The sequence below is a fragment of the Carassius auratus genome, chromosome 19 (assembly GCF_003368295.1).
Source record: "Carassius auratus strain Wakin chromosome 19, ASM336829v1, whole genome shotgun sequence".
Taxonomy (NCBI): domain Eukaryota; kingdom Metazoa; phylum Chordata; class Actinopteri; order Cypriniformes; family Cyprinidae; genus Carassius; species Carassius auratus.
This window is the reverse complement of record NC_039261.1, coordinates 6157280-6180631: the sequence shown is the minus strand read 5'-3', so window position 1 is coordinate 6180631 and position 23352 is coordinate 6157280. Positions and strand designations below refer to the sequence as shown.

The following is a 23352-nucleotide window of genomic DNA, read 5'->3' as shown; positions in this document are numbered from 1 at the left end:
GACGCAGCTCAACACTCTTAAGTGTCTGATTGACGGTTCCTCTGCACAGGTTGTACATTTCAGAGGAAATGTTGTTATTTTGAAAAGCTCGATCCAGCTGCTGGAGGTTGTTTTCTTGAGCTTTGATGTCAATTATGAACGATGGGTCTTTCATGCTAGCATGAAGCAGTTTGTCTCCGTCCTCCTCGCTGTTCTTCATGTACTGCTCCTCAATGCTGCCCGAGACTGCAGAATCATATTTGTGAGTCTCAGGTTTCTCAGACTTCTGAATTGAAGGCTTTACTTGAGTCTGAATTTTGGGCAGTTTTACAGACGAGGAAGGACGGGTGTGGACAGAAGACAGACTTTGACGTTCTACCGCTGACATAGCACAAACTTTTGTCTCCTCTACAGACTGTGAAATCTGAGGAAGAGCAAAAGATCTGACAAGGGATGGAGGACGGAAGCTATGAGGAAATGGACTTTGGTGGTCTTCCTGAACCATTGTCTCTTCAAATGATGTCTCTGTTCTCTCCATCGTCTCTGCATCAGCTTGTGTCTCTTCAGATGATCTGACGTTTACCTTTTGCTCTGTGGAAACTTTTGTCTCCTCGACAGATCGTGTGATCTTGGGGAGAGCAAATGTCCTGGCAAGGCCAGGAGGAGACGGGTCATCAGCAGACGGACTCTGGAGGTCTTTTGGAGCTGTGTCTAATGTTATCACTGGTCTATCTAGTGGCAACACTTCAACATTTGTCTCCCGTACAAGCTCTTTGACCTGAGGGAAACCAAAATCATCTGCCTTGGGTTTCACAGGAAAGGCAGGCAATTTTTTCACCTTCTGCTGCTGACCTGCAGATCCACTTTGGTGCACAGGAGAAACTAAGACGTCTCTGTTCACATCTCGAACCACCTTTCTCGCTTTCTGAGGTGTCTTGAGAGTCTTAATTTCCAAGCAGTGATCTTGAAATGCCTTGTTGAGGTTTTCAATGGTCGCTGCTGATAGTTTTAGTGCCTTGCTTATGGCTGGACTGCAGGAGGATGATTTGGTGATGCTATTCAAGGCAATGATCAGATTTGATGAGTACGTTGATGCAGCGGTTGAATTTGCCTTCAATTCTGCTACCGTAGGACAGGTCGGCAGAGACTGAATGCTTTTAACTACTTTGGCATCCAGATCTTTTCCTGATTTACCTGAAAACCAACACATTTTACACTGTAAGCTACCTTGACACAGCATTTTAGATCACACTGCAACCCAAAGTGATTTAGATATGCTTTTTAATGAATGATGGTTTGTTAACTTACCTTTTGCCTTCACAGTCAGAACTTTTTTCGAGGCAACCTCCTGCATTTTTCTGAAGCTCTCTCGAAGGCGGCTCACATTGTTTGCCATATTGGCCTGGAACTCATCAATGATCTTCTGCAAGTCCTCCAGCCACTCCATGCTGACCATGGATTTCTCCACTTTCTCAATCTCCCATTCTAGCGATTCCTCTGCAAGAAGTAAAACATAAATATCGTTAACTGTTAAGTAAAGTTAGATTATATTAAAAAGCAGATCAATATATGGCTTAGGGTTGCAAAGTTAATCAAAATGAAACTGGGATCGTGAATTGGGTTGTTGTCACTGTCAAATCTCAAAGGCTGTGATTTAATTAAATATATGCGCTGCTTGTCTCAAAGTCAAGTGCAGATCTCATCTCTGTATCTGATCCCAATTTGGGGCTTTAGAGTAAATCTGTAAATGCATTAGGCATCATCCATTTTTCCTGAAATGCTTGTCAACAAAAGAGAAGTTTTAAGGGCTCTCTACAGTTCTCCTCGAAAAATGAAGGTTAAAGGTCGATTGTTTAATGTTTGAACATCGATTTTATAGTTTTAAACACTAAAATTATGAATGTTTTTTTCTATTTTTTTTTTTTTTTATGTTAATAGCAATTTTAAAATGTTACTTTTACTGGTTAATCAGTTTGCAATGCATTTAGGTACAACTGAATACCAATACATGCCTAAATATGAGTGTCTGATTCATTTGTATTCTTTTTTTATTATTTGAAGTTCTAGTTTTTTGTGAGGGCTTGAAGAATCAGGCCAATTAAAGACCATTAACTTGACCACTCTATTCGACTCATTGGTCTGAGTAGGCTACTGAACTACATGTGTATAAGTGTATAACTAAAACCAGATTACTAACGTATATAGTTAAATCGCTCCAGCAGTGACTGAAACTCCTCCTGGCGCTCTCGGGCTCTGTACTGAAGGTCCAGGAATTTGTTCATCAGCAGTTGATGTTTCACAAGCCTGTCAGTACAGTGACTGGAGGAAACATCCTCATCGGATGAGTCCAGAGATGTGTTCCTCAGCGACATCTCTGACATTTCATCCACAACTGAGGACGATGAAGATGATGATGAAAAAGATGTATTCTTGTTAAAAGCCATCTCTGATCCTAAAGGAGAACTCTTGTTCTACAGAGATTTTCAACAGTTCTCGTTTACACAGTTCTGAGAGAGATCGCTCTTGAGCCGTTTGATAATATCAAACTGAATTTCTGGTCGATTAAGACGATTAAGCAAGATTTTCGTACTCGTTCAGACAGATATTCACTCACTGATATTACTCGCATAACAAGCGACGATGAAATAAAATGTTCCAATCCGTAAACCAGCTTTTATAGCGGCTCAGTGTGACGTCATCCACGAACATTCCATAGTGACGTGTCAGAGTTGCCCTGGCAACCATTGATTGCTCTTGAGTAAACAGTAAAGCTCTCCCCGAAGCCATTTTTGGGATTTTAAATTAATAGGAAAGTCTCTTTGTATTGTACGTTACACTTACAACGCAAACTTCATGAGCAGCCGGGTAAATTCAGGGGCGGAGCCAGGGGTTGGTCAAAGGTTGGCTGTGGCCACCCCACTCAAAACTGCAGTTATTGTCTTTTTTTTTCTTTACACAAAATGCATTTGTTAAGATGCGGAACTGTCATATCTCTTTATGATCACATCAAACAGGATAATTATCAGATGCGCACTTCAGCTTTCCCTCAGTGTCAGGTGCGAGTCAAACGAGCTTCAGTAGAACAACTGTGAACTGCTGTCTGATGAGATGTTGTTCAGACTATATGTCATTAAAACACACTTTCCTGTCTAATCAGCTATTTTACTCTGCTCTCGGTGAACACTTTTCAACAGTATGCAAATATTTGGCACACGCTCTATATCACATCATCAAAAATAACCTGCACAAGAAACTATGAGCATACATAACTCTGTCGTCAGGTAAGTCATGAAATTACCAAAAAGGTGATAAAGCTGTAAACTGGACACGTATACGCAGCACACAAGAACGTCACTCAATTGCATGTACTGAAATATTCTGCAATTCGAGATCACAAAGAAGCAGATATGTATTTTTTTTTATTTGTACTTTAATGCACAAATAAATGTAAGCACAGTGGACACACAAAAAAATCAAACCGTTTAAATCCATAAAATAAAATAAAAAATATTCTGGCGTTTATGTGTTGAATTATGAACTTTTTTTTTAAATTTTTTTAATCACACTCTAAAAACGGCTGGGTTATTTTTTAACCCAAAATGCTGGGTTGAGTCTGTTGGGTCATTTTGTTGGGTTATTTAATTTCTTTTTAAACACTTTTGGGTAGTTTCAATTTACCAGGTGTTGGGTTAAACCTGCTGGGTTGCGTCGCTGGGTTGTTTCAGGCCAGCGCTGGGTTATTTAACGCGCCTTGAAGATGTTTAAATCGCTCCCCAACTGTCACTTTGGAAGAACAACGGGGCAAAGCCACGGCTTTCAACTGTTTTAAGGTAAGTTTATTTAATGTTTTCAATAATAATTATTTTAAATTGGCAGAATTATAACTTTTTTTTGCAGCAACAATACTGTTAAACGTCTACAGGCCAACATTATTTACGTTAAATGATGAACAGTTTACCTCAAACGGCCAACCTACCTTACGCGACTCGCATAATCGTGTTAAGGTAACGTTATCTGAGACGACAGATTAATAAAGTTTTATTAGGTTTCAGAAAGTGACTGATGGCTGAAATATGCGAATACCTGTGAAAATAGAGGAAAAAGTAGTTTCTGACACTGAAAAGCGAATTTGATATTTAAGTGAGTCAAATGAGTTCAAAAAGTGAATACGACTTTCTGCTCTAATGTAAACGCCTGCAGTTGTCCATATCGACATTTAAATCATACAAATTACGTACAATATACTCGGACCGCAGGTCTAAAAGAACCGACGACCCAGTTCAAGTAAACCGGTTCAGTAATTCTCGAACAAAGTGATTCCCGGAAAAGAATCGACGTCTCAGGGCATTTCAAAGTACGCGCACGCACAGCGAGTGACGCTGGCCGCGTTAGTGAAGTGATTTGATGCTTTTGTGGTTTATAAAGTCTTTTTACATACAAATTATAATTCAAAATGTGTTTTTTTTCCTGTCAGAAAAGCGCATGGATACATTTGTGAGAGAAAAACTGGTCGAGTGCAGTCTTATTGAGGCGTCTAACGGTAAGTTCTTGTTTATTATACATTTTACATAATTGTTTGTCTGTGATAATCAACTAACGTTAACCCTCACGTAACTTAAACGCACATATATTTTTATTTCGTGCTATAGTTAAAGCTGCACCAGAATGTACCTAATTTATTAATTTTCCAGATCGTGTTTTTGACTTGTCCTTATCACTTTGCTACATCTATAAGTTTTTATATATGGACTGTTTTACCTACGTGACTTGTCATAGAAATGTCTGTGTGCGCACATGCAGTGTGATCTCCCTTATCTGTGCCAGTGACTGTGTGTGTTTGATATAGTCATAGCCAGCATATTAACATAAAACTGTGATTTATAATAACTGGAACATCCCATTGATTAGACAGTTTGAAAGCACACCTTTCAGCCAATCACTATATCATATTCTGCTTCTGTAGACCAACTCATAGGTGAATTTAACTCATAATCATGATGGGTCAATTTCATGATTAACTTCACACAGTTAATTGAACTGAATCACTGTTATTAAAACAATTTGTATTTTTTCTTTTTTTTTCAACTTTATTTTAAAGGTTGGAACAAACATGAAATTCCTTAACTGAGCAGAGTCCACAAAACCCCATCCAGTTGTCGTGGCGATTTAAAAATGCCAGCAGATCTCTCAGGCATTGATCATAATCAATGGACAGGTAAGGATATTCTGAACTATTTTCAAAAGGAATTGCAAATTGTATATTTAATTGTATTTTTCCACATGTGGACATATACATTGTGAAATAGTCCAAACTCAATTGAAAAGCATTTGTATTTCAGATGCCTTACACAGAAAGCTGTCAATTTGTGTCAAGGGTGGGACTATACTATGGGGCATGTTTGTATTGGGAGATATTTTGTAGTTTTTACCCCAAATCTCTCACTGTTTGCACTCTGATGCACGTCAGCAAACAACATTGCAGTTCTACTCTTATTTACCTAGTTGCATATTACCCTATATTTTATGCCTCCGGTGAAAAGCATTTGGTTAATGATGAATATTGACCAATAGTACCATGTGGATCTAACTGTTAGCAGGGGATAGTAGCTGCATTTGGGGTAAAATGACAGAATTATTTATTGTGTGAGGTGCCAAGAATATAGGGAGATCCGGGTTGCACTGTCTGTTCTTTAACACGCATCTCTCGGAGCGGCAGCTGCCTTTAGTAGTGCCTTAACCTCCATTGTTCAAAGAATTTTGCACAGTTGTCTTTGAGTGACGTCACCTCCCAATACAAACACTCTCCATAGTATGGTCCCACCTCTGACAAAAATTGACAGTTTTCAATGTGAGGCATTGGAAATTCAGATGCTAAAGATTCCATTTGAGTTTTGGCAGGTAACATGTGCGACACAGTGAAAAAACAGACATGGTAATTCATAAAACCTCATGTACTTGTTCTTATGTTGCATCTATGCTAACATTAGTCTGTTTGTCTCTTATTCCAAGGTCACCGTGGCCACCAGATCCAGTCTGTGTCCAGATCAGAGGGTCACTGCAGTCACCCGGATCCAGTACGTATCCAGACTAGATGGTGGATCAGCACCTAGAAAGGACCTCTACTGCCCTGAAAGACAGCGGAGACCAGGACAACTAGAGCCCCAGATACAGATCCCCTGTAAAGACCTTGTCTCAGAGGAGCACCAGGACAAGACCACAGGAAACAGATGATTCTTCTGCACAATCTGACTTTGCTGCAGCCTGGAATTGAACTACTGGTTTCGTCCGGTCAGAGGAGAACTGACCCCCAACTGAGCCTGGTTTCTCCCAAGGTTTTTTTCTCCATTCTGTCAACGATGGAGTTTTTGTTCCTTGTTTTTCTTTAGTTGGGGACAATTAATATCAAGCGATATCATCCACTTGATTGCACAGAGGGACGATACATCACTGAATCAATGACGAATTGACTTTAACTGAAAACTGAGTGTTTACTTTTGTCCCTTTGCATTATTACACACTATTTTCCTATTCAATACTGTAAAGCTGCTATGATGCAGTATTTGATCGATATGACAGGCTTATTACTCATAATACATGGAAAATACAGCTACAAACTGACTTTGTTTTTCCATTTGAAATTTGGCAGTCACTAAACTGAAACCGTAATTTTTGTTCAGTGTTTTTGAAACAGTGTTTTTGTTCAAGATTTGCAATTGTGTTTGGATTGTCACAATTTGTCACAATCCAAATGTGGAAAACGCAATTGAAAATATAATTAGCAATTCCTTTCGAAAATTGTCCTTCCATAGACAGGCTCTATAATGGAGTACACTGCTCTGAGGTGTAGATCTTTGCTTCAGAGCTTAAGTGTTTGACAATAGTTCACCCAAAAATGAAAATTGTCACTAATTATTCACCCTGGTCTGAAAGCTCTCGAATATCAACGAAAATATCTTAACTTGTGTTCTGAAGATGAACGAAGGGCTTACGGGTTTGTAACGACATGAAGTTGAGTAATAAATGACAGAATTTTCATTTTTGGGTGAACTATATGTTGAACTACCCTAAGCAGTGCACATCTACCTACGTAGGAGTCTTTATATACTTGATATAAATTTAAGGACATCTTTAAATGATTTTACATTTAAATTTAAAAATGTTAATTGTCAATGTCATTTCACTGTGTATTTAAATAGCTAAAAATCTCAAAATGTAATAGTTAAACAGCTAGACACAGGTCATTCAGAAATAATTTTCTTATTTATTGCAACTGTATTTCTGTGATTTTTATTTATTTATTTTGCATTTGCTGGAAACAAAAAAAGGGAAAATTCCATGTTGTTTGTCATTGCTAAAAATTTTTTGAATGTCAGATGGCATTAAAAATATTTTTTAACAGTCTAAATAACCTGTATTCTTCATTATTTATTAATCCATGATTGCTTTGTTAAGCAAAAGTGAAATTATGAGAATAACCCAGCAAGAATAACCCAGAATCATAAAAATGCAAACCCACAAATGGTAAAAATGACTCTATCTTGGGTTTTCTCAATAACCCAGCATGCTGGGTTAAAATGTGTAAACCAGCATGCTGGGTTACTTTAACCCAGCATGTGTTCTGTCCAATATTTACCCTGTGCTGGGTTGCCAATTGGGTTATTTTTAACCCAGCCATTTTTAGAGTGCACATTTCACATTTTTATCACTATCTGCATGTCTCATCCACGAGTTTGCAATGTTGGAGAGCAAGCATTTGGGAGTTTTGCGAAGCTGAGTGAGCAATAAAGCTATAGTGAGTCCCTTAAAAAAATTAAATAAATGAGGAATAATACAAAAATGGTCAAATTCACTCAGTATTAATGATCTAATTCACAAATATCTCAATTACAGTTGAGTAGAAATTAGTTGTACTCAGATGTGTTTTATGCACTAAGACAGTCATGTACATTATAGTCAAACACATTTTTATATTGAAATACTGAAGATTTATGTGCCACCCCAGACTGGTTGCTGGCCCCTCCCTGCTACCCCTATGAAAACATCCTGGCTCCGCCAAATTAATTCTTTAAAGTCGCGAATTTTACCTAAGCGTGAATGAATTATGTTTATCTTAATGAGCAAACATTAGCTACATCAGCGGACAGACGAGACATTATTAATATATAATATCATATATATAATATATAATAGCAGTAGCATGGCAGCAGACAGAATAGTGTTTGAAGTCCTACTCATGACTTCCCCTCAACGGCTCTTTTAAGAGCCACCCACAAACCTATAAAGAACATGACTATCTAAAGAGTTTTACCACCATTACTAATATATATCTATATATATATCTATATATATATCTATCTATCTATATATATATATATATATATATATATATATATATATATATATATATATATATATATATATATATATATACACACACACACAGACACACATATGTATATATATATATATTAAATGCAGTATGTTCTCTGTAAGATTATTGGTTTATATATTGTTTTGTTGTGCCTCCTCTCTGTTTGCAGGTCATGGCTGCACTGTGTCTAGTCTGTCTGCTCTATTCCTGCTGGCCCTGTTCCAGACTGTCAGGTCCACCACAACATGCACATTTAATTATTTTAGACCCTGAGTCATTGATTTTTTCAAATGGTAGGTTTTCCACATTAGTATATAAGGTAACATACATTATTAGTAGTCCTAATATTAATGTAACATGGTAAACAATCCCATATTTGGAGTTTTTCTTGATCTAATTCAGAAATGTATGACTGCAAGTGTTTATAGTTAACATAACTGAACAATATAATTCCTCCTTTGATGTATAAAAAAATCTATAGGTCTGTGTTATTTCTCAGTTCAGGTTATTACTGTGAAATAATCTGTCATTTATTTTTGTTTTGATGATAAATGGAGCCAGCCTCCAAAAGGATTTAACCTGTCCTGTGATTTCTTTGTTTTCCTCACACAACCCTGTCCAGACACACTAAAGTATGTTGGTTGTCCTTAGATTATAATAATGTTTCATATAATCAAGATTTAGAAATGGAATAAATAGCATTCTATACAAAATGAATGTGTGTCATAGTTTGAAATCAAGTTTTTATGTGATAAAACACTTGCTTTGTTGTGAATTAGAACAACACCAGGCATTTAGTCATATTTCAAAATAATTTATTCAGGCCAAACATACAATAATTAGAATATATACTTAAAATAACAATATAAACTTAAAATACAATATGTACAAACTATTTACATACAGAGACAGAAATAAAAAGGACCTCGATTGGAAGGTGGAAGAGCTTCAGGGAACAAAAAGTAGGAGAAGAGGAAGGAGGGCATTCTGTGTTTCCTGCAGAGCCTGCTGTCTCATTTTTTTAAAGCCAACTTTAAATTTAGCACAACGTTGCTGTTTTCCATTGCCAATTTGTACACTGAAAAAAATGTTATGTTAAATTTACTCAATTTTATGACGTCAAGGGGTTGCACGAAATAAATGTATCTAAGTCCAGTTATGTTTTTTTAAGTTGAGTGAACTTATATTTTATAAGTTGAGTTTACTTATATTTTATAAATTGGTTGTACTTATATTTTATACATTGAGTTTATTAATCTCTTTCAGTAATTTCAGTTTAATTATATTAATAATTTTAGCTAAACTTTTTTGAGTAGAATTTACTCAAATTAATTGTGCAACCAGATCAATTTAATCTTTTAATTTCTACATAGTAAAATTAATTAGTATAGTCTCTTTCATTAATATTCAGACAAATAAAGCAAACTCAACATTTTCAACTCTAACTTTATTTTTCTGATCCAAGAAATATTTCTGCTCTCCCAAACAAGAGTGCCTGTAATGTAACTCAGTAGTCATCATTTCTCAGAGACCTCAATACATGGTACACCACACACAATGACGGTAACAATCAGTGAATAGTGTTTGAGTATAAATGGGTCATTTTGAGTAAAAAATGAACTTCAGGCATCACAAGAATGAATGTCACTAAAACTAACATCAAAAGCAACCATAAAACTGTGTAAATACAACTCGAAAACTTAACATTTTTAATTATTCATGCCCCAGTGCATGATGGGAAATACACTGAAAAAAATGATTCATTGAATTTACTACAAATTTTTATGGTGGTTTAAGTGGTTGCAATCAATTTATTTTAGCTATATTTAAATAAACAAATTTATTATCACCAAAATATAAAATTAACTTTCAGCTAAATTTGTTCAACTTAATATTTTCAAACTGAATTTAATTAATTCACATGGCTTGGATTTAACAAATGTGTAATTCGTTTAAAACCAATTAATATTTATTAATTAAAATCAAAAATTAAATTCAAATCCATTAAACTAGCACAATTGAATTACGCTTAATTTAATTGGGTCCATAATCATTTTTTTCATTGTACATGTGAAATTTTATCATTTCTTTTGTATGAGGTGACATGCTCTGCAGAAAAGGCAGAAGGCTGAGGAGGAAGTGCTCATCAGCAGACTGTGATGGTGGTGATGGTGGTGGTGTTGGTGGTGGTGATGGTGGTGGTGGTGTTGGTGATGGTTTTGGTGATTTGTTCGTTTGATTTTTGTTTGTTTGGTCAAAATTTGTTTTGAACTTGCGTTAACATATATTACATAAAGTTATACTTCAGACATATAAACATCAGGAACATAAACATGCAAATGAACAGTAGTTAAAATGATGTATTGGTGGCATACATTGCAATAGAATTGAGTCTGCATTTACAAATACAATGATTATTAGTAAACGGACTAATTAAAAAAAATGTTTTTGACTTTTTTTATGTGAATGTTAAAGCTATGAGTGGATACTGTACTGATGTTTTCTGCACGTAACATGTTTAAATATTGTTTGTAGTATTGCCTTCACACACCGGGGGTGCAGAACCAGGGACTGGGGAGACAGGAGAAGCAGCCTCTTCATTATCTGTAGGCTCTGTCAAGACAATATTAAATGTGAATACAACACGTTGGTAGCAATAGTCAAAGAGAGATTACATTATACTCTTCATCTGTAAATAATGACAGCATATACTGTATGCTTTGTAAATTGGCTTAATTTGAAAACTCACCTGTTTCCGTATCCTCTGCTTCTGCCTCTCTCTCTCGCTCTCCCTGGGGTGGTTGTACTCCCCCCATGTTACTGGTCTCCTGTGGGGTGACGAAGGGGTCAAGGAATCCCAGGATCCTCCACTTCTTCACTGACCCTGCTGCTGACCCACTCCTCTTCTCCATCTTCTTCCTCTTCTCCTTCAGGTACGTGTCCCTGAGGCTTTTCCACTTTTTCCTGCAAATGTCCTCTGGATAAACACATTATTCTACAGTAGCTGTATATTAGGGGGAAATTAGTTGTAAAAAAAACGTTGGGAAGGCTGCGGGTCGATAAACGTGTACGTGACTCAAAGGTAAAATGTGTATTTACAAATTATCAGGTTCCCCAATCTCCTCACCAACACTCTTCCAAGCGAGGTCCTTTTTATTCCTGTCTGAGTTGGAAGGTGGAAGAGCTTCAGGGAACAAAAAGTAGGAGAAGAGGAAGGAGGGCATTCTGTGTTTCCTGCAGAGCCTGCTGTTAAATTTTTTTAAAGCCAAATTTAAATTTAGCACAACGTTGCTGTTTTCCATCGTCAATTTGTACATTTGAAAGTTTATCATTTCTTTTGTATGAGGCGGCATGCTCTGCAGAAAAGGCAGAAGGCTGAGGAGGAAGTACTCATCAGAAGTCTGTGATGGTGGTGTTGGTGTTGGTGATGGTGGTGTTGGTGATGGTAGTGGTAGTGATGGTGTTGGTGGTGGTGTTGATGTTGTTGGTGGTAGTGGGGGTGGTATTGGTGATGGTGGTGGTAGTGATGGTGTTGCTGGTAGTGGTGGTGGTATTGGTGATGGTGTTGTTGGTGTTGGTGATGGTGGTGGTGTTGGTATTGGTGATGGTGTTGATGATGGTGGTGGTGGCGGTAGTGAGGGTGTTGGTGTTGAAGGTGGTATTGGTGATGGTGTTGATGGTGGTGGTGTTGGTGATGGTGGTAGTGAGGGTGTTGGTGTTGATGGTGTTGGTGGTGGTATTGGTGATGGTGTTGATGGTGGTAGTGTTGGTGGTGTCGTTGATGGTGGTGGTAGTAATTGTGTTGGTGGTATTGGTGATGGTGGTGGTAGTGGTGGTGGTGGTATTGGTGAAAGTGATAGTAACATAATGTAAAGTTTTGAATGAAGTGCTTGGTTTTTCAAAAGATCTGAAATGATCTGATGCTTGTGTGTGTCTGTGTGTGGTTGTTTGTGTGTGTATGTGTTAATTGTGTGTAGTGTTTTGACAAAATGAGCTTTGTTTTTAAAATTGTGTCTAAGCCAACTTAAAAAAACAATGTTTTTTTTTTTTTTTTTTTTGGCTATTGCTAAAAATATACCCCAGAGACTTCAGACTGCTTTCGTGCTTTAGTGCTTTAGGGTCACAAATGTATATAAACTCAAGTAAACTATACTCAAGTAAAGAATCTTCTTAAATGAATGTAAACAATTTGCTAATGAACAATGCATAATATAATGTCATTTTTAGGGGATATAGCTACAAAGGATTCAATTCAGACTTCCTCTCGGTTGAGTTAAAAAGAGACATGACATTTCCTGGTTACATTAGTCTAAGGTCTGATTAGATTTCTGGTTAGAGTTGTGTGTGACAACTTGTATAATGGCAGATACCTATGCAAATGGTGACTTCGTAAGGCTAAAATATAACAAACAGCCAACCTCAGTTGGTAAGACATGCTACTACAATTTACCTGCTTTTCTTTACAGATGTTTACTTTTAAAATTTTTAAAGGTCTTCTCTTTTACATCCCTTAGATGAAGCAGACCAGTGCATTTATGGAAACAGTGATGACCTGGACTTGGATCCAAAGACAAAAGACATTGCAGGTGCCTCTCAATGTTAGTACAGTTTATGACTCTTAAATTGATTTCAAGTGACCAAAATGTTGAGGTGTTCAGACAGAGACTCCCAGACATAGCATCATAAATAACATTAAGTAATAGACCTGCCTTGGGTGTTTACAGATGCATCTGAACACACATTTTCATCTAGGAAAGAGAAAGACCAGTCCTGTAAGGCAGTTCTTCTTGCTGTCCTTAGTGTCTCTCTGCTCGTGGCTCTGTGTGTTCTGGGAATTCTCTGTGAGTACACAATATCTTAACACTTATGATGGTTCACACATTGTCCTACACACATACAGGCCACAATTTGCTGCATATTATGCAGCAGCATATAACTCACATCGTAAGCATGGCATTTTTCACGAATAAAAGCGTTACACCAGTACACTTTTATATGATATTCTTACTTCAGATTCCCAACTACTGAGGTCATCTGATTTGTTAAAAGAGCAGAACAGAAATGCTGCAGCCGACTTTGAAATACAGCAGCAGATTCCCACAGGTGAGGAGATGAGAGGTTTATTCATTATTAAAGACATTCAGTTTGTAGGTTCGAGGCTGTGTTTGAGAAAAGACTGTGGGTGTGTGTGTGTGTATGAGCCATGTGTTAAGCACATGTCTGCTACCGGACAGAGACTCAAACTTCAAAGGTTTGCGGTGACAGGAATGATATTAAAGTGACAGTAAATATATTTATAATGTTACAAATATTTCTAAATAAATGCTGTGCTTTTGAACTTTGTATTCATCAAAAGTTTATTGAGGTTTACACAAAAATTTTAGAAATGTTTTCTAAGCATCAAATCAGCATATTAGACTGATTTCTGAAGGATCATGTGACACTGAAGACTGGAGGAATGATGCTGAAAATTAAGCTTTATCACAGGAATCAATTATAATGTAAAATATATTAAAATTGAAAGCACTTTTTAAAAATTGTTACAATATTTCACAATATTACTGTTTAACTGTATTTTTGAAGAAAAGAATGCAGCCTTGGTGAATATAAGAGACGATTAAAACCGTTTTACTGAGCTCAAACTTTTGAACTCTAGTTTAATCATACACAAGTGAAAAAACTGAGGTGAGTATGTTTTTTTTTTTTATAGGTGAACTATTTCTATAAAAATCCCTCCAAGATATAAAAACCTCCAAGAGCGGTGAATGCTAAGAGAGGAAGTAACACACACACCTGCTGTTTTCACTATTCAAGTTACTAGATTACAGAAGTACTGATACCAACAAACTAATTTTAGCTGCCTGGGGTTTTCTTTTTTTCCCATCTGCATGTATTTCTTGAGGAAGAGAAACTTTTTGGTTGGATACTGTGACCATCCTTCTGCAGTGATCTGTATGAACTTAGGTTATATATGCTCAAGAAATCTGCTTGGACATTTTGCTAAATAAATACTCTCTTAAAGTGCATACATTCATGTCAGATGTAATGCATCCATACACTTTTTTTTTTACTATGTATCAAATTTTTCTCGCACAGACAGCACATTTGAAAGAAGAAAGTACTACTATTTCTCTTCAGAAAAACTCAACTGGATGGAAAGTCGAGATTACTGTACGAGAACTGGAGGTCAGCTGGTCACAATAACAGGCAAAGGGGATCAGGTAGGTGTTTAATATGTGTTTTTAGATTTAAAAAACAACTCAAAACAACTAAAAGGAGGTGCTTCCAGAAAATCTTTATAATCAACAAAAAGTTTAGTTTTTTTTGGCCAACTCCATAACCAAAAATAACTTAAATACACATGGACACAATAACATATCACATCTCAAGAACCTGTCTTATTATGTCCTTTCCCAGTATAATTTGGCCTCAAAGCTGAAAGAGCCACATTGGATTGGACTACATGATTTGTACACTGAAGGACACTGGATGTGGGTGGACAACACAACTCTCACAGGAGAAACGTATGAGTTTGAGTTCATTCACTTTAGCTGGCATAAATGCATTTTATCCATGTTGTCAAGCTACGTTTGAATTTCTGTATTGCAACTGAGAAATGTGCAATGGTTTTCTGTGACAGGTTCTGGCATAAAAGGACAGCTGGTCTATCTGAACCTGATAACTGGACACAGGAGGACTCCGAAGGAGAAGACTGTGCTTTTCTGGAAACTAAGAGTGAATGGTTTGATGCTCAATGCTCAAAACTAAAAAAGTTCATCTGTGAAAAGTAAAGCTGATAGCATGGTACTCTATACCATTCAAAAGATTAGGATCAATAAGATTTTTTTACGGACAAATAAATGTTTTTGTTTTGTACTTTCTATTCTCCAAAGAATGATGAAAAATGTAGCACAGTTTCCAGAAATATATGATGTGTCACAACTGTTTCTCAAGCAGTGTATTGGAATGATTTCTGAAGGATCATGTGACATTGAAGACTGGACCAATTACACGTATAAATATATTACAATAGAAAAGTTATTTTTATTGAAAATAATGTTTCACAATATTATTGAACTCTTTTAGAAACATTTAAAAAATCTCATTGACCAATATTTCAGTCATATACCAATTTTCAGCTGTTTTGCCATATCAGAACATCTTTGAAGAAAATGAACTGCCTATTTTCGATTTTTAGAATCATTTACAAAACTAAAAATCAACATTTGCATAGACTTAATTCTTGTTTCAACATTCAGCAAAAAAGAAATGTTTAATTGACTAAATGGTTCCATAAAGAATCTTTTAAATATTTTCCAGATTATAAAAAGGTATGAAAGCGATGGTACTTTAAAGAACCTTTGACTGAATGGTTCTCTGTGGAACCAAATAATGGTTCTTCTATGGCTTTGCTGTGAAGAACCTTATAAGAATCTTTATTTTTAAGAGTGTGTATTTTACATTTTAATCTCTAGTAAACCCAGAATCTAGTGTTCAACTAAAATATACCTGAAAAAAAAAAAAACCTGCATACGCCTTGGTCTTTGTCTCAAACATTAATGGATATTATGCTTGTAAACATGCAGGAAACCAAAAGAAATGTATAGACACTAAAACATTTATGTTCAGGCTCACATGTTCTGAAGTATCATGCTTTTCATGACAAAAATGACTTTTCAATATCTATATCCGATAAGTTTCCAGCACAGAGGTGCAAACTCAAGTGTCTTGGCTGTTTTATCATCTTTTATCATCTGTTTATCTGTTGAATAAGTATGTGTTGGAACTGTATTGAAAAATAGCATTAAATAACACACCATCAAACTAATCACTTGATTAAAACAAAATTAATGGTATTCGTTCAACAGACACAGAATGATAATTTAATTTTGATTCATTCAGTGCAGCATTATTTTATATTTTTTATTTTAAATAAAACTGCAAAACTAAAATAATTGTATGAATGTGTGTGATTGTGAATGTGTCTTATCAGTTCTGCATTCTGAGTCTTGCATTCGATGATGACACACAAACCAGGATGAAGATGAGGAAGCGGACTCTGAAAGAAAAGCAAGAAATTTGGATGCTAAAAGAAAAGAGGAAGTCAAGTAGACCGGCGACATCAGCAACCAACGATGACCTGATCGGCTCAAAAAGAAAAACAACAGACATCATAAAAGCTATGAAAATGAAACCTAAAATACAAGTCTGTAACATCACCAACAACCTCCAGAAAGCTGGTGTGATACTTTGTCAATCTACTGTCCGCAGGAGAATTTGACACAGAATTACAGAAGCAACACAACAAGATACAAAGACGTAGACCCGCCCCTGGGCATGAGCATGCATGACTGTCTCTAGAACTGGAACTCTTCATTTTAATGATAACTTAACGTATGATGGCAGTAGCAGAATACATTTGGAAGGGTACAAAATCATCTTTGCTACCAATATTCAAGAAAATGTCACCAAACTCATTAGAAAGCACTTCATATCAGATCAGGAAATGTCCCCACAAGTCCCCATGAGTCAGTGTGTATTCAGGTTTAAGTCCCCACAAACAGGTACAGGTGTACACACACACTATATTCACTACTGTAGCAAAACATTGCTGATATTCATAAATAGCTTGAAGATTTTAAGATTTTGTAGAAGATAGTACAATTATTTTTTTTATTTTATATATTTTTTAAAGTATTAGTGTGACATACAAGTTTCATTTCATCTAATTAACTGAGAGACAATATAGTAGACTATCACTTGTTCATTTACATAAATATTAGCCTAAAATATTAATATAAAAAAAAACATGTGAACACACACACACACACAATTGTTAATTTATTTTACCATCAAATGAGCTGATTCCAATACCCGTTGCCAATTTATTTAGTGTGCTTTTTTATCATCTATTAAATGTTTATTTTGCTCTGTTACTGGTCAAATTAACCTTGAGCAAACAAACAAACAAACAAATGTATATGCAGCATGAAGCAACTGCACAAAACCAAAACATCAGACAGGCTGAATTAATATTTTTATTATTACACTTTATTATTATTAGTGTTATTTTACCTTAATAATATGCATGTATTATTATTTTTATTATTATTCCTTTATTTTACCAGTCGAAATCATATACTCTCCTTTTCAAATGGTCCCTGGCCATAAGATGTGTGTGCTATGTTTGTACTCTCTGTTTTGGAAGCTCCTGACGAGACAAATTCCCTGGTCTTTCTGATTCTGATGAAAATGCTAATTCAATCTCTGACAGCAGGTGGCGCTTATAGAACACTAGCAGAGTTTCTGGGTTATTGTTGTACTGTAGCTACGCAGCGCTGCAATAATAAACACTCTTTTAATATGAATTTACAGATGGTAAGAGGAAAAAGAAAATGGCATTAACACTTTTCTGAAGACATACAGAAATACATCTATATTCACCCCACCCTAATTGCATAATTATGGTTTTCTTTCAGTATTTCAACGAACTTGTTCTGTCTGGTACAGTATTTTCTCTGCTTGTGCGTCGTCTCCCATTTTTGTGTGTGTCTTCAGTGCAATCTTAAAGATAATATAGCAAATTACATCCTGTCAGGAATAACCTGCCCTTGTGTGTGTGTGTGTGTGTGTGTGTGTCCGAAGCAGCATGCAGCTGTGGGCCATCACGGTACTGGACCACTGCTCTCCTGAGTTTTCTGTGCATTTATATCCACAGGTGAATGTTTGAGCTGTGATACTGAAGCTTAACAGAAGGGTTAAGTTTTGAAGGGTTTGTGTTTCTTTTGCTGTAGTTTTTTTTTTTGGTTTGTCACTTGCTTATGGATTTGTATGCACTGATTTGTTGTGGGGTTTGTCCCTTCTGTTAATGGTAAAGCTTTATTACAGTCTCTTTGTAACTGTGGGTATTTAACTGGTAAACTGTTGACAAGACTGTAAAATAAAGGTTTTATTTGGGTAAGTCATGCCTTTCGCTCTTTTAGTAGTCTCGATCATTTTCCCTTGAGTAGCATCTGAGGGTGCGTGGTATTTCCCTTGGTGCAAGCCCTAGGGTGGCGTATTTGTCTCTACACTATTTCTGTTGCGTGACGCCATGTTGCTACATTCTGGCTTAGTCGACAGGGTCTACATTTAGTATAAAGCAGATACTTTACTCCATTTATTTCTTTTTATTATTGTGATATTAATTGGTGTTTGACTTTGAAACAACAGCTAGCGCATTAGTGTATTTTTTTAACTTTCCTCCCTGTCTTTTCTATTTAGACCGTTACTTTGGAGGATGAGATGCAGTAATTGCAAGACCTGGTGGCCCAGCTTAAGGCTGATAATGGACGCCTGCATCAAGAATGTTCTGAGGTTCGGACAAGTTCTGGTGTTGTGCCCTCTGAGCTTAATGATGGGGGGCGGGGTTAGACACAGGCCCAAGGTTGTCCTCCAATTGTGGCAAACAAAATAATCTGTTCTATAACATCGGTTACTTTCACTTTCATTTTAGCGTGATTTCTGGGTGGAGTGTGTCAATTAACGGCCGAAGGGAATTGTATTTAAAGGGAGCGTGTCATACCTGAATCAGAAGCGTCATCCGTTTGTTTGCACATGAGGGTAGCCCGTATGAGGGATAGTTTACAGTGGAAAGACGGCTGTGTGTCAATCAGCTGTTTCATGGGTATGATGTCTGGTGCGTGACTGAAGCATTGCACTTCCAGACCAACTTCCATGGGCAGTGCTGAAGAGAAGAAAAAAACTGCTTATCCACCTATCTTGGTGTCTGGTGACCCGCGATACTCATTGGTGCCTTCAATACCTGCAAACGTGGTCAGTACCTTTGCGCCGCCATTTCACACACTGCAACACACGCACGCACCCATTCACATAGCTTTCATATTCGCACATTCTGTGTGCTTAGTGTTTTGTTTATAATTATTGTGGCCCGATAAAATTGACGCTGTTGATTTAATGTGTGTGATTTAATGAAACTGAATGAGATGTTCATCCAGTGTTTTCTTTGTTCTCTCTTTTTCTCTATTTTTTTTTTTATGGACATTTTTGTGAATGAATGTGGACACGAATCTGCAAACGTGGATTAGCGTGACGCGGTCGGTTTCTGGCACGGGCACGGATTCCGGATAGAGACCGCTAGCGGGAACGTGTGGTCATTTCTTATTTTGTTTTATTTTATTTTTGTCCATTTTGTTTTTCTGTGTTATGATTTTGAACATATGAAATAAATAAATATCCTGATGACCTTTAGTCTGGGATTATTATTATTTGTTGTGTAACAGGTGGTTATTTTTCTGCTATCCTGGGTAAAGATAATTTTTGACAGGTTTAATCCTGTCTGGCGCCCGAAGGTTTTTTTTTCCCCCCTTTAAAATGGTTATTTTACTTTGGGGGCGGCGACCACCGTTATAGAGTGGCGCCCGAACAGGGACTTGAATTGAAACCTACTTGAAACTTGAGCTTTTGATTTTGACAATCCCTGTGAACTATTGAACACTTTTGAGGAAAAAAAAAAAAAAAAACGCACACCTCTGAAACATTGTGATTTGAAAACTTGATATATATATATTTTTTTTTTTTTGGAAAATTAGTGAAACAATGAAATTGTCTAAATTAATCTTGAAAATTGTTTTTTTTTTTGTGTGTATACTGTGAACGCTAAATGAACAATTAGAGGTGTTCTCTCTAAGGTGTCACAGTAATTGATAATTGTTTGAATAGTGGAAAATAGTGAAAGCGACTTACTTTGAATACTTATTGTTTTTGATTTACTTGGTGTTTGTGAGATAATAATGATTGAACAGTTGTGAAATGTTGTATTTTGTTGTTTAGTATAAATATTTCAGGGACAAACAAACTGAAACACATCTCATTTACTGATATTTATTGGTTTTCACACTCAACATTCTTGCACTCAATCACCGCAATCATGGCACATACCCCTCCCTCCCAATCTACTTTTGTGGAAATTGAGCCTCCACCAGACATCTCAACTCCAGTATGGCCGCCTGCACTGCGACCGGGGATGCCTCTGGAACCACCTCCATGTGCTCCGGTGTTCTACCATACCCCCACTCCACTCAGCCCTGTTCATCCTGGAACCCATGTGCACATGTCCTCTCCTGCTCTGGCTGGGAGCACTCCAGTACAAACTCTCACCTGGGCAACACAAGGGGATAACATGCAACTTTGCACCTCTTCTGAAGGTGGAACTCATTCAACAGTGGCACAACATGAACTGCCCAACATTCTACCAACTCCTGGAAGGCAAATACAAGAAGTCACTGCTCGGGTACAAGGGAACTGGGATACCTTGTTTGACTTAATGGCAAGACAAGAATCAAGAGTGAATGAACTTACCCAGGAAGTGAAAGATACCTCTTCTCAGCACCAGAGCCAGATTGCTGATCTTGCTGCAAAAGTGGAGGATAACAAAAATCAAGTTTTAACCCTGTTTACTACCACTAAGCAACATGAGGAGACTGAAGCAGATAACCTGACTAAAGCAATGAAGTTAATGATCACGGAAGAACTCCAGAAGGTGGAATCTACCTTGGTTTCTGAACTACGATTCATGGTTGATCAACTCCAAGCAGAGGTTCAGCAGGACATCAAAGCTGTTCAAAACACTTTCCAAACCAGCCATAATAAGATAACTTCACAACTCCAACAATGTGTTACTCAAACTGATCAATGTCTCACCGGTTTCAAAGGGTTGAAAAGTGAAGTGGAGAAAGGATTTCAAAGTGTTAAAAAAAGTGCAGATCAACAAAGGTTAAGCGTCTTGACGCCACCAGGTCCCAGCACTATCAGTATTTCATCCCAGCCATCTCCTTCTGCTCCAGTGACTCCTTCAACTTCTTCAACCCCTCCGTTAACATCTGTGGTTAAAAGTGACCATATTAAATTAACCTTCCCCACATTTGGAAGGCCTTCAGATGATGCAGACCCCCTATTGTACCTAACCAAATGTCAGGATTTTTTGGCTATACATCCCCTGACAGATGCAGACATCCTGGCTACCTTCCGTACTGTCTTGTACGGAACAGCACGAGACTGGTGGGAAGTCAGACGGTCCACCATAACCACCTGGAATGAGTTTGAGACTGCATTTTTATCTGCTTTCCTTTCAGAGGATTATGAGGATGAACTGGCTGAACGTGTCTGTACTAGGATTCAAAGAGACACAGAATCCATTAGAGACTTCGCGTTTTCTTACAGAGCTCTCTGTAAAAGATGGAAGGCAGATTTTACAGAGGGTGAGATTGTGAAGATGATACTTAAGAATATTAAGCCATACCTTGTCAGTCAATTGCGTAGCAGAGTAAATACTGTGGAAGAGTTGGTAAAATTAGGACATCAACTGGAAAGAGATTATGAGCAACAGCTTCGTTATGATTGTGGTCGAATGGGCCCTAAGCATCAAGCCACATCACAAAGACCCTACTCAAACCAACCTACTGAGAAAATCCCAGTTCAGTGCTGGAGATGTAGAGGACAGCATCCACCAGGAAAATGTCCACATTATACCTCTCCCCAGTCACCTCAGACGTCTGGTCCACAGTATTCCACCAGCGGCAAACAACCTTATCACCCCAAGTCAGGTGGTCATCCGTCCAACAACTCTGTTGCTGCAACAAGAAGTCATAAGTCACAATCAGCAACCAAGAAAACCTCCTCCTCACTTACAAGCTCTAATGAACGTGTAGCGGTACCTCAACAACTAGTTGTTCCCCTTTGTATCGATGCCTGGTCAGGTAAAGCCATTGTGGACACTGGTGCAAGCTACACACTCATCCATGAGAATCTCATGAGGCAGCTTACATCCCCCGACCAGCTGCAACCGTGGTGCCATGGTCCTCTTTATCTGGCGAATGGAAAAGCAGAGTTTCCGTTAGGATGGCTGAATACCACCATTAATTTACATGGCCAAGCATTTACCTTACCTACTGCTGTACTTTCATCCCAAGCTCTAGCCTATGCTGTAGTCTTGGGGTTGGACTTTATTTTCTTCAGTGGGCTGCAACTCAATGTCATTGATCAAAAATATTCCTTCAAGCTGGATCCTTCAAAAGAGTACCCCTTTCAACCAGGAAATCCAAGTGTGTCAAATGTAAGTCCCCAAAAAGATATATGTCGATTTAAGGAAGCCACACAAAACCTTTCCTTATTAACTTCTGTGCCCCCTCCATCATCACCATTGCAAATTCAACACCCGGACGGTATTGATGAAAAGACATTGATAAAAAATGCTGTGGACGCTGCTCATTTACCCTTTGATGAAAAGCTACAGTTACTCCAAATCCTGAACGAAAGCCCTCAGGTGTGTACTCTCCGTACTGGACGTACTGTGGTTCTCCAACACAGCATCTATGCCACCAGCCAAGTCCCCATTAAACAACGGCCATACCGTTTGTCCCCCCTCAAGCAAATTGCCCTGGAGGAGCAACTTGATGAGATGTTGATGCAAGGAATAGTTGAACCATCCCACTCTGCTTGGGCATCACCGGTGGTCTTAGTACCCAAAAAAAACGGCAAATTTAGATTCTGTGTGGATTACAGAAAGGTTAATTCTGTAACAGAAAGTGACGCTTACCCTCTTCCCAACATCACAGAAATTCTGGAATCCCTCTCTGGGGCAGCCATCTTCTCTACAATCGATCTAAACAGTGGATATTGGCAGGTGACCATGGACCCCAACAGCAAAACCAAGACAGCCTTTATCACTCCTGCAGGTCTCTATCAATTTAATGTTATGCCGTTTGGTCTCAAAAATGCGCCCGCAACTTTTCAGAGGCTCATGGAGACAGTTCTGGGAGAACTTAGGAGAAAAATATGCTTTGTGTACATCGATGACATCATTGTGTACTCACCTTCAATAACTCAGCATTTCCACGACCTCCAGACTGTCCTCCATAGACTAGGAACTGCTGGTCTCACCATAAACTTAAAGAAAAGTAAATTCTGTCTTCAAGAACTCTCCTTCCTAGGACATGTTGTAA

General features: G+C 37.5%; 2 protein-coding genes and 1 long non-coding RNA gene across 4 annotated transcripts; 2 read left to right on the top strand and 1 right to left on the bottom strand.

Moving 5' to 3' along the window:
- The first annotated feature begins 11701 nt into the window (after positions 1-11701).
- LOC113120177 (glycine-rich cell wall structural protein 1-like) lies at positions 11702-12223 on the top strand. Its single transcript, XM_026290121.1, has one exon. The coding sequence runs from the start codon at positions 11702-11704 to the stop codon at positions 12221-12223; it is 522 nt and encodes a 173-aa protein (XP_026145906.1).
- A 447-nt stretch (positions 12224-12670) lies between these two features.
- LOC113120257 (C-type lectin domain family 4 member F-like) lies at positions 12671-15676 on the top strand. Of its 2 annotated transcripts, none has more exons than XM_026290173.1 (7): positions 12671-12776; positions 12865-12936; positions 13075-13191; positions 13364-13453; positions 14447-14571; positions 14768-14874; positions 14991-15676. In XM_026290173.1, the coding sequence occupies exons 1-7, from the start codon at positions 12710-12712 to the stop codon at positions 15139-15141; spliced, it is 729 nt and encodes a 242-aa protein (XP_026145958.1). In that variant the 5' UTR covers positions 12671-12709; the 3' UTR covers positions 15142-15676. The 2 variants fall into 2 exon arrangements, with proteins under 2 accessions (XP_026145958.1, XP_026145957.1); XM_026290172.1 differs by having other exon boundaries at positions 12865-12948.
- A 4272-nt stretch (positions 15677-19948) lies between these two features.
- Positions 19949-21501, bottom strand: LOC113119242 (uncharacterized). The gene is made up of 4 exons (XR_003294433.1): positions 21053-21501; positions 20903-20979; positions 20711-20763; positions 19949-20509 (listed from the first exon to the last, which is right to left on the bottom strand). It is a non-coding gene; the product is annotated as an uncharacterized LOC113119242 (long non-coding RNA).
- Between the last annotated feature and the right edge of the window lie 1851 nt (positions 21502-23352).